Below are 13,499 nucleotides of genomic sequence, written 5' to 3'. Positions count from 1 at the left end.
TGAAATGGCCCATCTGGACATAAAATACTTGGAATTTCCAGTTTTAAGGTTACCATATTCAAAGGGAGGATGGAGAGAGGGAGAGGCACAGGAAGCAAGAACACATGTGAGCTTGATTGATCTTAGAAACTGCTCTCCTGAAACCAGATGATTTTAGCTGCCCAGGGCTTCAGAAATGGCTTCTCCCCAGGGCCCAGCCAAGCCTCCTTTCTCTTGCATCTCAGAGCTGATACCCTGCTTCCTGTTGTTTCCTAACCAACAAGAGCTTGGCAGAGATCCCACTCCATGTGCTTCCAGTGATTTGTATGCTTATAACCTCCCTTCAGTGGGTTTCCTTCAAATGGCATGCTAACCACCTTGTGTGTGAGCCCCGTGGTGCACATTTCATTAACAATAAATATCTATTTTGCCTGTGCCCACAGCTAATGGCCAGGCATCTTGTGGGAAGAAACCTTGGATAGTTTATTGATGGACTGATTTAATGCAGCCCCAGTGCCTGACCACGAAGACTTTAGGGAGACTTTAAAGGTAGACATTCATTCCCGAGATGCACTATGGGGTCTCCAGGTCACTACTCACAGGAACTTGCCCATGGGAGTCCATAACACTGTGGTGTTGATTTCTCACCCTGGGGCATCCTTTCTCCCACAAAGTCAGACCTTTCCACCTTTCTCTGAAGTCTGAGCTTTGGGCCCTGACGACCTTGGAGTCTCCTCCATCATCCACCTCTTCCTGGCTTATGGAACTAGAGCTTCCCTTAAAAAATCTCCCTTTTTACAGTGAAGTTGGGGGACAACAGATCTATAATGGAGAGTGTATTCTTTCCTTGACAGATTTGACGCCAACAGACAAAAGAACCTTGTCACCTCCAAAGGAACCTCCACTTCAGTCTTCGTGGTCTTCCCTTTCTTCTTCTCTGCCATCTTCTTCTTCTTCAGCTAGTGTCTCTGCGCTCGCTCCAGAGGATTCCTCTCTGCCTCAGGTAAGTTTCCCTGAGGGTCCTGCACAGGTGCTAGGAAGGTGAGCTTCCACCTTCCGTGCATGACTGACTTGACATTCTTAGTACTTGTTTCCCTGAGCTGGAGAAAGGCTCTACAGAGGCCTTCTTTACCAGGGCCTCTCATGAAAGCTCATCCTTCTCGGCCATCCCAGAGGACATGGTCACCCCTTCAGCAATATTTGAGGGTGTGGACTCTGTTCCAGGCCCTGAGCTGTGCCATGCTTTGCCCTTAAGGAACTCTCAGAGGGGATTCAGGAGCACACCCTGAGGACTGACAGCACAAAAAGCAAAGGCGCCTCAGCCAGCACCCAAGGACCGTGAATAGAAAATGACTATTGATATGCGCATTTGGACTTTTTTATCTCCTTGTATGTGTATCAGGCCCCTATTACCTGCCAGGCCTGTTCTAGGAAACTTCTATCCTATAATCTGCCCCATTGGGTGCCAAAGCATAACCGGGGCATAATCACTCCTTCCAGAATCTACTTATGCCTTTTGTTTGTCAAAGGAGTTCTTGTTTGCTGGAAATGACTCATTTCTCAATGATGTAATGTGTGATGTTAGAAGGGGCACTGGCACATTCTAAAGACCATCCTTTTGCTACCCTATCTCCAGCCCAGAAGGGTAACTGCTGCTCCTGACCCCAATAGCCTGTAAGGGAGAGGCTGGGGTTTCTTAAACGTTGGAAGAGGTCACTATTGGAAGTTCCCTGTGGTAGGGACCACATTTTAGCAAGCCACGGGAGATCTTGTCTTCCTGTATGTACCTGGCCATCTCCAGAGACCTATCAGCCCTGTGTCACAGGCCCACGAGCGCCAGCCATACCCTTAACTCCCTGCTGGCTTCTTCTCCACCGCATCTAGAGCCCAGATTGGCCTTTGATGAGACTGGCTTTGGGGCTGCAGGAGACCACAGCAAGTACCAAGTATCCACTTGGAATGAAGAGCAGTATAATTATCTTGCTCAGATTCATTTTTGATTCAAGTATCTGCAAGCTGGAGAAAGGGAGTGGGGATATAAATTGACATTTGCCTCCCCCTGATGAAAGTATAAATGCTGGATTTTTTTAAAACTCATTGCTGCCAGGTGCTGGTTGCTTACATCTGTAATCCTAGCTACTCAGGAGGCTGAGTTCACAGTTCGAAGCATAGCCTGGCAGTAAAGTCCTTGAGACTCTTATCTCCAATTAACCACTAGAGAACCAGCAGTGGATTTGTGGCTCAAAGTGGTGGAGCATTAGCCTCGAACAGAAAAGCTCAGGGACAGTGCCCAGGTCCTAAGTTCAAGCCCCATGACTGACAAAATAACAACAACAATAATTGCTACTTCTGTGTATCCCTTCTAGGTGACAGCTCATAATGGCCAGTCACAGGCCTCCAGGGATCACTGCAGCCCTGCCCCAATCTACCTGAGGCGAGCCAAAGTCCTCAGGGCACCTAAAGAAATTCCCCTATACCTGCCTCATGGCCCAGTGCTGGAGCGGGCAGAATACTGCCTTGTGAGCCCAGGAGCAGACAGCCTCAAAAGCCCTGCACAGGTAGCTTCTGGGGGGTGCCAGGAAGCAAAAGCCCCTCTCGGAGATACCAAAAGCACCCACCAAGACCCATACCCCGTCAGGAAGAAGGATGAGAGCTTACCAGACCAAAAGCTATCTCTCAGGGCTGGAGAAGACCCAACCGAAGGGAATCCTAACAGACCCAGGAGAGGACAAGAGGGTGGATCAGAGCTGATAGAAGAGAGCAGGTCTGGCATGAAGAAGTTAGTCCTCACTCCGGAGCAGAAGACCATGTTGCTGGATTGGAATGATGCCAACTCTGAAAGCGTGGGCCTCCAGGCTGGGGAGCACATCGCCTGGGAAGGTGGCAAGAGAGCCCGAGTTCTGAAACCCATCCGCCCACTCAGCCTCCCTCAGGCAGGGAAAGAGCAGCTACCATGCCAGGCTGAGGCCCAGGACCAGATGCGGACCCCTGCTGTACGGGCTCCAGGGGAGCGAAGCATGCCTCCGCCCAAGTCCCCCCTGCGGCTTATAGCTAATGCCATCCGAAGGTCCTTGTTCCCCAACTCTGATGCTGGAAAGAAGGCCTGGGCCAAGGCAGAATCAAAAACCTCACCCACGTCCCAACCACATGCCTGCACTCGTTCATTTAGCCTTCGGAAACCCAGTTCCAATAACGACAGGGACCCACAGTCCCCAGGCAGACACATGGCAAAGAGGGCCTCAGCTTTCTTCTCCCTGGGCTCCCCAACTGCCAGAAATGCACCCTCCATGGACCTCAGCCCTCCTGACACCACCCTCCGTACCCACAGCCTGCCCAATCGGCCATCCAAGATGTTTCCTGCCCCCACAGCCTTCTCCTACAGCAAAATCGAAGATGTCCCCATGCTGATGGAGAAAGTGAGCTTGCAAGAGACCTTACCAGGGCCTGTTAGGAGTCCCAAGGCAAAAATCCCCCTTTTTTCCTCTCTCAGAATCAAAGACAAATCGTTTGAGAGTTGTCTCCAAGAGTCCAGGCAAAGAAAGGACATCAGGGACCTCTTTGGCAGACCCCAGGGGAAGGCAACGCCTGGGAACAATGTCTCAGCCCTGGAGAAACTGCCACAGCCTCCCAGGAGTACCTCCCTAGGGCAGGCTGCCCATCTTCCTTCAGTAGCTGCAGATGCAAGTAAGTGAGTCTTCCTTAGTGAGAAAACAAAACCCGACAATGTACAGTCAGGATCTGAGCAGATCCCCGATCTTCCTGCATATAATAAAGCAGGCACCTATCACTTTGGTTCACTTCTCATATTCTAACCCAAATAGGGAAGCAGGAAGTGGCAGTGTGGCTCAAGTAATAGAGAACTAGCATTGAGCTGAAGAGGTCAGGGACAGCTCCCAGGCCCACAGTTCAAGCCCCGTAAACAACAAAAACAAAGGAAAAAGAAAATACAAACAAAAGAAGGAAAGCTGATCATTTGGGAGGAAGAAACCTTAATGTCAAATTATGCTGTCAAACATATTGAATCAACTATAATTCTTCCTCTCATTGATTATATTTCTTTCACTAAGTTGCACATCAAAGTTTACATGAACTTTTGTATATTTTAACTATCAACCTTATTTACCCATTAATCTTGCATACCAAGGTGCCCTGCCATGTGGCTTGCATGCATGCGATTTCATACAGTGGTCTATCTTGTGGATGTCTTGCCATTTAATGAACTATGTCGGATTGGTTTACTTATAGATACATGAATATATTTTCAATTTATATGTGATATCAAATGGACCTTTTTCATTATCATCTTTAAGTGGTTTTACAAAGGAGTTTCAATTCAACAAGTGAGTTTATGAGTCTAATCCATTTTGAACAATGTCACTTCTTTCATCATTCTCTCCCATCTCTCCTAATCTCACCCATCCCCTCATTTTACCTGGTTTAAGTGGGCATTTAGTGCAAATAGCTACTGCTCTACCCCTTGAACCATAGCCCCACTTCCCTTTTTTGGTTAATTGGAGATAAGAGTCTCACATTCTTTTGTGCTCAGGCTGGCTTTGAACTGTGATCCTCAGATCTCAGCCTCCTGAGTAGTTAGGATTACATGTGTGAGCCACCACACCTGGCTGAAATAATGATTTTTTAAATTAAGTTCTGAAATTAATAAATGGCAGCATCATCCAACAGTATGGAAACACCTAATAAAAAGCAAACCATCCTGTGAGTTCTCTACCCTATCAAGGGCTCAGGATATATCCTCTCTCTCTCTCCTTCCCTCCCCTTTGAACTGTGATCTTCAAATCTCAGCCTCCTGAATAGCTAGCTCAGAATATTCTCCTAGTGACAGTTCTAGTTTTCATATTGTTTCCTTTTAGTTGGTGATTCTGCTATTTCTAGGATTGAATAATTGTAAATTTCTTTAACTTTTTAAACCTTTTTATTTTCTAATTTAACTTTTGTTTGGGAACTTTAGTTTTCAAGTCAGTTCTTTTCAATCAAATGTCTATATAAAGTAACACGAAATTTCATTTGCATCCAAATTCGAGATAAGTACAGGTTGGAATAAAAATACTTCTTTAAAGTTATGTCATAAAGTATAGTGTGTTGTGTGCTTTTTCTTTTTCTTTTCCAATGCCAGGCACAGGATCCTGCACTTGTTCAGGTTGCCTTTTCTAGGCTGACTTTTTCCATTTTCTTGTATGTTCTCCTTTGTTTATGTAGGGTTTTCTTGCATAAAATTTCCATTTCTGAGTTTTATGTAATAGCTTAAAAAGAGCTTATTCCAAGTTCATAGAAGATTTATCTTTTAGTTTATCTGGGGAGTTTTGCTTGTTTTTTAACATTTCCATCATCCTTCTTGATTCAGAAATAGTCTAACAAAGGTTATGCCCAAGCTGGCTTTAAACTGACTTTCTAGAACTCAGTTTTCTGAATAGTTAGGATTATAAGCATGAGACATCAGTCCACACTGTATGTTGTACATTTTTTTAAAAAAATTTTTGGTCGTGGGGCTTGAACTCTGAGCCTGAACATTGTCCCTGAGCTCCTCAGCTTAAGGCTACCACCCTACCCCTTGAGCCATAGCCCCACTTCCAGTTTTCTAGTGGTTAATTAGAGATAAGAGTTTCAGGGACTTTAGTGCCTGGGCTGGCTTTGAACTGTGATCCTCAGATCTCAGCCTCCTGAATAGCTAGGATTACAGGTGTGAGTCACTGCACCTGGCTTATTATATATTTTTATTTTATTTATTTTTATTTTTTAATTAATGAATTTATTAATATTGATTTTTACATCATATTTCAAATGATGTGTTTAACAAACAGGTATTCAAGAAGGGAATCTCTATATTCAATCACTGGCACTTAGATTTTAGAACATAATCAAAATTAGGCTCAGGGTTTGTATGTCATAGATACATAATAATCTATGTAATAAAACATTATGTCTATAGAGTCATAAATTTTTATGACTATGTAGTTGTGTTTATATTTCCAGTACCATGTCCATAACATTGGGTATGCAACTTTGAGTCCTCGCTCTTGTACTGTTTGGATCTAATAGGCACATATTAAGGATACCATGTGCCTTTTGTTCCTTTGGTCTTGACTTGTCTCACTCAACATGATTTGCTCTAGATTCATCCTCTTCCCTGAAAATGCCATTATTTTTATCTTGTCTGTTGGCTATGTAGAATTCCATTGTGTGTGTATATACACACACACACACACACACACACACACACACACACACACACACACACACACATATATATATATATCTCACATTTTCTGTATCCATTCATCTGCAGTAGGGCATCTGGATTGTTTCCATTGCCTGGCTATTGTGAATAGTGCAGAGATAAACATAGCTGAGCAGGTATCCTTATCAGATCTTGGGTTATGATGTTCAGGGTAGATGCCCAGAAGTGGTATGGTAGGATCATAGGGAAGGATCATAAGAAACCTCTACACTGCTTTCCAGAGTGGCTGAACTAGTTTACGAACCCACCACCACCCACAACCCTGCCAGCATCTGTCATTGTCTGAGTTCAAAATCTTGGCCATTCTTGTTGAGGTAAGGTGGTATCTTAGGGTTGCTTTTATTTGCATTTCCTTTATGACCATGGATGATGAACATTTTCTCATATGCTTTTCTGCCATTTTAATCTCTTCTTTTGATAAGTCTCTCTTTAGTTCCCTTGCCTATTTAGTGAATGGTTTGTTGGGTTTAGGGGTGATTCGTTTCTTGAGTTCCCTATAGATACTAGATATTAAGCATTTGTCAGATGTATTATTGGTAAATATCTTTTCCTAGTTGTTTGGCGGTCTCTACTTTTGTGGCTATGCTTTTATCTGTGCAGAAACTTTTTTATTTTTTAGGTATTCTCATTTATCAACTCTCTCTCCAATCTGTGTGACCCTGGGATTCAGTTCAAGAATCTTTTGTCTGTGCCTATGAGTTCCAGTGGCTCTCCTACTCTATCATGTAGCAGTTGTGCGGTTTCCGGTCTGACGATCCACTTTGAGTTAATGCTTGTGCATGGCAAAAGGCTAGGGTCAATTTTTAGTTTTCTGCATATGGCTGCCCAGTTTTGCCAGCACCAATAATTGAATAGACTGTGTTTGTTCTACTGTATATCTTTGGCTCCTTTGTCAAATACAAGTTGACTATAGGTATGTGGTTCTATTTCTGGGTCTTCTATTCTGTTCCACTGATCTTCTGGTCTATTTTTGTGCCAATACCATGCTGTTTTGTTATTATGGCTCTATAGGAGAGTTTGAAGTCTGGTATTGTAATACCACCTGCATTGCTCTTTTTGCCTGGAATTGTTTTGGCTATACTAGGTCTTTTCTTGTTCCATGTGAACCTTTGGATTGTATCTTCTATTTCAATAAAGAATTCTTTGGGATTTTGATGGGGATTGCATTGAATTTGTATATCAATTTTGGCAGTATAGCCATTTTCACTATGTTGGTTCTCCCTAGCCGTGAGCATGGGATGTCTTTCATTTCCTAGTGTCCTCTTTAATTTGTTTTGTTAGGCTTTTATAGTTTTCATTAAATAATTCCTTTACATCTACGGTTAAGTTAATTCCTAAGTATTTTATTCTTTTGGGGGCTATTGCGAATGGGATCATTTTCTTGATTTGGCCTTCTGCTTGTTATACGTTTTTGATAGTCAATACATGATTTAAAATTAAAAGGTATATCAAGGCTTGGTGATGCTCACCTATGTCCCCAGAACTTGAGAGGCTAAGTCAAGAATCTTGCAACTTCCAGGCCAAGCTGAGCTGCTACATAGTGAGAACATGTCTCAAATTTTAAAAAGAGGAAAAAGGTACAAAATTAAAAGTCCTTTGTCCCTTTATTGTCAGTGACCAGGTAGACTTTATTCCTAATGGAGACATTATATTACCAGTTCCTGTAAATACATGGAAAAGCAAATTTGCATTATTATATTTTTCTTTTATTCATAATAGTACCAAGTAGCTACCATTTTTGTGCTGCAAATTTTATTGTGGCAGCCATTCCATATTAAGTGCACAGGAGTTTTCCTCCTTAGCTGGCCAGTATTCTACATGGCATAGACATTTCATGATTTTTACAGCCAGCGCCCCCTTGACAAGAGTTTGTGACTTTGAACTTTTGGCTATTGCAACCTGTGCCACAATAATTGAGTGTGATGATGCATGCTCTGGAAATCCCAACAGTTGGGAGGCTGAGACAAGAGGATCTCAAGGTAGAGCCCAGCCTGGACTGCATACAGAGACCCTATTTAAAAAAAAAAATGGATAGGCCTCTATGGCTCATTCTTGTCATCCTAGCTTCTCAGGAGGCTGAGATCTGAGGCTGACAGTTCAAAGACAGTTTAGGCACAAATCCAAGAGACTTATCTCCAATAAACCAATAAAAAGCCAGAGGTGGAAATGTGGCTCCAGTGGTAGAGTACTGGCTTTGAGCCAAGAAAAAAAAAAACTAAGCAAAAGCAGGAGATCCTGAGTTTAAGCTCCAATACCAGCATGCTCGCGCATGCATGTGTACACACTCATGAGCACACACACACACACTCGAGCTGAGAACTTAAGACATGTGAGCTGGGAGGCTCAGTAGTCCTCCCTCCCATTGCTGCCTCATACTCCCAGCATCCAAGCATGGCTGCCATTTTTGCACCAGCACAACCCAACCAGGTACAACCCTACAACCCAACTGCTTCACTTGTTTTTTGTTTTGTTTGTTTTGCCTATCTGGTAAGATGTTGATCTTACAAGAGTTTAAATTTCTTTTTCTTGTTTTTTGTCAGTCATGGAGCTTGGACTGCGGGCCTGGACACTGTCCCTGAGCATTTCAGCTCAAGGCTACCATCCTATCCCTTTGAGCCTCAGTACCACTTCCAGTTTTCTAGTGGTTAATTAGAGATAAGAGTCTCAAGGTCGTTAGTGTCCAAGCTATTTTGAACCTCAATCCTCAGATCTCAGCCTCCTGAGTAGCTAGGATTACAGACATGGGCCACGGTGCCTGGTTAAATTTCATTTTTTAATTTAATTTTTAAATAGTTTAAATTTTCATTTTAGATTTCATTTCTCCTTTTATAAAGCAATTTGTAAGTGATTTTTATATGTTAGAGTCATTCATATTTTTTTCTTCTATGAGCTATTGCTTCTGCCCTTGGTCCAGCTTCCTCTTTGTTTGTTATTATTATTATTATTATTATTATTATTATTATTATTTTGTCAGCCCTGGGGACTGAACTCAGGGCCTGAGCACTGTCCTTTGGCCTTCCTCAAGGCTGGTGCTCTACCACTTGAGACACAGCACCACTTCTGGCTTTTCTGTGTATGTGTTACTGAGAAATCGAACCTGGGTCTTTGTGCAGCAGGCGAGCACTCTACCACTAGTCAAAACTAGTCAAAAGTGGTTTGTTATTATTCTCTTAAGGATACCTAAGGACTATTTCTTTTAAAAGCTGTATCAGTCCTTTTGTGATAATGAGTCATAATTATTTTTCTAGTTTCTTGTATGTTCTTTTTTGTTTATATAGAATTTTCTTGCATAATATTTTCATTTCTGAGTTTTATATAGAAAGAGCTTATTCCCAGTTCATAGACAAATTTTCTTTTAATTTTGGGAGTTTTGCTTATTTTTAACATTTTTACATTTTAATATCTGCAGGAAAAAATTAGCCTAGAATAAAGCATAAGCTATGGATCCAACATTATATTTTAGATGTCCTACTGGTTATTCTAGTTATCCTAAAATAATTTAGTGAATAATGCAGCTTCTTCTTTCTTCTTCCTTCCTTCCTCTTTTTTCTCTCTACCTTCTCTCCTTCCTTCTTTCTTTTCTTCTCTCTTTTTGTCTCTTTCTTTGTTTTGCTCTCTGCCTCCCTCTCTGCCTCCCTCTCTGCCTCCCTCCCTCCCTCCCTCCCTCCCTTCCTTCCTTCCTTCCTTCCTTCCTTCCTTTCTTCGGTACCAGTACTGGGGCTTGAATTCAAGGCCTGAAACTCTTCCTTAGCTTTTTTGTTTGAGGCTGGTACTCTACCACTTGACACACAGCTCCATTTCTGGATTTTGGCTTCTTTTTTTCCATATATTTTTAAATTGTAATTAATAGAAGGGTTACATGATATTTGCCAGATAGAAGGTGCATTAATTCACATACATTGATACCCTTTCACATGTCTTGGTCCCCATTTCCCTCCCCTCCACCCCCACCCCTCATCTTGTTTTCCCCCCTTCCCTATCCAATTTCAAGTAACCAAATACAAATATATCTGATATATCAGGTAACAAAGTGAGATACTGTAACAATATGAGATAACCAAAGGACAGCAAAAGAGATGAGAGATAACACAGGCTTTTTGCTTCTTAATTGGAGATAAACGTCTCATGAATTTGTTTGCTCAAGTTGATTTTGAACCTTAATCCTCAAATCTCAACTTCTTAAGCAGCTAGGATTATAGCCATGAGTCACTGGTACTTTACTCATTTCTTTTTTTGTGTGATACTTAGAACTAGTTAAAACTTTTCATCATGTTAGTCTTGCATTTTACTTTTTCATATTTCTTAGTTTTAATTGCCATTATAAGCAAAATGTTTCTCTTTCTCTTGTTCATATATGTGGAAGTTATTGGTTTTTTGATTTGCCAGTCCTGGGGATTGAACTCAGGGCCTGGGCACTGCCGTTGGACACTTTTTGCTCAAGGCTAGAGTTCTGCCACTTGAGCCACAGCACTACTTCTGGCTTTTTCTGTTTATGTGGTAAACGAGGAATCGAACCCAGGGCTTCGTGCAGATGAGGCAAGTACTCTACCTCCCAGCCCCAAGTTATTGCCTTTTGTTGTTGTTGTTGCCAATCCTGGGCCTTGAACTCAGGGCCTGAGCACTGTCCTTGGGCTTTCTCAAGGCTAGAGCTCTACTACTTGAGCCACAGCACCATTTCTGGCTTTTTCTATGTGTATGTGGTACCGGTACCATGGAATCAAACCCGGGTCTTCGTGCATGCTAGGCGGGCGCTCTACCTCTAAGCCAAATTCTCGGCCCAAGTTATTGCCTTTTGAAAGTAAATTTGTACCTGTTTGTTGTCCTGCATTCACTTTGCTTGAAGGAATTGTCAGTGGACTCCCCTGATTATTTTCATATGTATATTCATAATTTCTACAAATAACAATCCCACCTCTTCCTTTTGAATTTAAATTTATTTTGTTTCATTGGTTTCTTTGTTTCCAGCATCTCTATAACAATATTTAATAAAGGCAGTAAAATTATTATATTCTATTTCCTTATCATATTTCTCATCTTAATGAGACTGCTGCTAGGATTTTTCCCATTTAAATGTGATACCGACTTCTAGGTTAGCTCAGATATAGTTTATCACTTTAAAGAAATGGTATATATTTATACTAAGCAGTTTTAATCACAAATGGATGTGGAATTTATTCAATAACTTTTCATCACCTTTTGAGATGGTTGATATTGTTTATCCTTAGTTTGGTGTTATAGATTTACTGATAACAAGAAGTGGCACTGAGGTTCAGAGTGGTAAAGCACTAGCCCTGAGTGAAAAAGCTGAGTTCAGGCCCCACAATAGACAAGAGACAGAAAGAGACAGAGAAGAAAGAGAGAGAGAGACAGAAGGACAGACAGACAGACAGAGAGAGACAGAGACAGAGATTTAGTGATATTGAACCATCCTTGCATTTGTGAAATAGGTATTTCGTTCAGATGTCTTATTACTTAAATGTACTTTCCAATTCTGTTTTCTATTGTTTTATTTAAGATTCTTGCATTAAATTCATAGATAAATTGGCTTACAGTTTATATCATATTTATTTAAATGTCTTATTTGTGCTGATTACAGTAAACTGGGATTAAGATATGTTCCTGATTTTTGTTTGTTTTGGTTTTTTTGTTTGTTTGTTTGTTTTTTTGCCAGTCCTGGGGCTTGAACTCAGGGCCTGGACACTGTCCTTGAACACTTTCTGCTCAAAACTAGTGCACTGCCACTTGAGCCACAGCACCACTTCTGGCTTTTCCTATGTATGTGGTACTGAAGAATTGAACCCAGAGCTTGGTGTATGCTAGACAAGCACTCTACCACTAGGCTATGCTCCTGGCCACTGGTGTTTATTTATGTATTTATTTACAGAGAAACCTTCATTCTTGATTCATTATGAAATACTGTGACTTTCTTGGCTTATAAGTGCTATGTTTCTTTCAGAAGCTGTCTCTAAGAATATTCATTTCGTGTGTGTGTGTGTGTGTGTGTGTGTGTGTGTGTGTGTATGTGTGTGTGTGTGTGTGCTGATCCTGAGGCTTGACCTTAGAGCCTAACCACTGTCCCTGAGCTTTTTTTCAAAGCTAGTGCTCTCTCCCACCTGAGCCACAGTTCCACTTCTGGGTTTCTGCTGCTTTTTTATTGTTATTATAAAGGTGATGCATAGAGGAGTTACAGTTACATAAGTCAGGTAAAGAGTATATTTCTGTTTTGGTCAGCCTTGTTTTTTTGCTGATTATTTTTATGGTAGAGCTTCTCTTTCTACTCATTCATGCACTTTAGGCTTCCTATCATGATTGAAGTGACAGATAAATGCCACTGCATCTGCCTTACTTCTGAAAAGATGGACTCTTTCAGTGTGTTCTGTCCGGACTGGCTGGAATGATGATTCTCCCAATCTCAGCCTCCTATATAGCTTGAGGTGATAGATATATACCATCATGCCTAGATGTGGGTTGAGAAGGAGTCTCATAAACTTTTCTGCCTGGGCTGGCCTTGAATTGCAATCCTCCTGATCTCAGCCTTCCAAGTAGCTACAATTGCAGACATGAGCCATCAATTCCCAGCCTAGGAACGTATTTTTAAGTTTGTGTAAAGTTCTTATTGCATTGTGGCATACTTATATCATGATGATTTTTTTATGATGATGAATTTTTTGAGACAAGATTTCACTATATAGCCTGGCATAGCCTCAAACTCTCACTCATACTGCCTCTGCCTCCTAAGGGCTGGGATTATATGCATGAACGACCATGCTCAGCTTTAGAGGATGGTTAGTTTGTTCATTGATTTACTTTAAAAATCAAATCATGGTCAAGCATTGGTAGCTCATGCCTATAATACTAGCAACTCGGGAGGCAGGGATCTGAGGATGGCGGTTCAAACCCAGCCCAGGCAGCAAAGTCTATGAAACTCTTATCTCCAATAAACTACTCAAAAAATCCAGAAGTAGCCCTGTAGCTCAAGTGGTAGAGCACTAGCCTTGATCAAAAGAAGCTTAGCAACAGTGCCCAGGCCCAGATTTCAAACTCCAGGACCAGCAAAAAAGAAAAATAAAATCAAATAGTTCATTTTGTGGTGGACAGAATTGTAAAAGGGTCACACATGCTTCTTGCCTCCTATCATGTCTGCCCTGTATAAATTCAGATACTAGAATACGGTGACAGTGAAAATATAATAAACTTCACTTCATCCTCTGATTAGATTAGGGGCTTGGAAAATATAATTAAGTGCCAAACCAATTGACTCTAT

General features: G+C 41.6%; 1 protein-coding gene across 1 annotated transcript in view; it reads left to right on the top strand.

Moving 5' to 3' along the window:
* Mical2 (microtubule associated monooxygenase, calponin and LIM domain containing 2) overlaps positions 1-13,499 on the top strand; it is a 197,967-nt gene that overhangs the window by 153,862 nt on the left and 30,606 nt on the right. The window contains exons 29-30 of the mRNA XM_090348142.1: positions 834-982; positions 2,346-3,663. Of these exons, the coding sequence (XP_090204268.1) occupies positions 834-982; positions 2,346-3,663 (1,467 nt within the window). The remainder of the gene's footprint in view (positions 1-833; positions 983-2,345; positions 3,664-13,499) is intronic.

The sequence above is a fragment of the Megascapheus bottae genome, chromosome 16 (assembly GCF_031878675.1).
Source record: "Megascapheus bottae isolate mThoBot1 chromosome 16, mThoBot2.hap1, whole genome shotgun sequence".
Classification (NCBI taxonomy): domain Eukaryota; kingdom Metazoa; phylum Chordata; class Mammalia; order Rodentia; family Geomyidae; genus Megascapheus; species Megascapheus bottae.
Note: the sequence above shows the minus strand (reverse complement) of the source record. Positions and strands in the feature narration are given on the sequence as shown.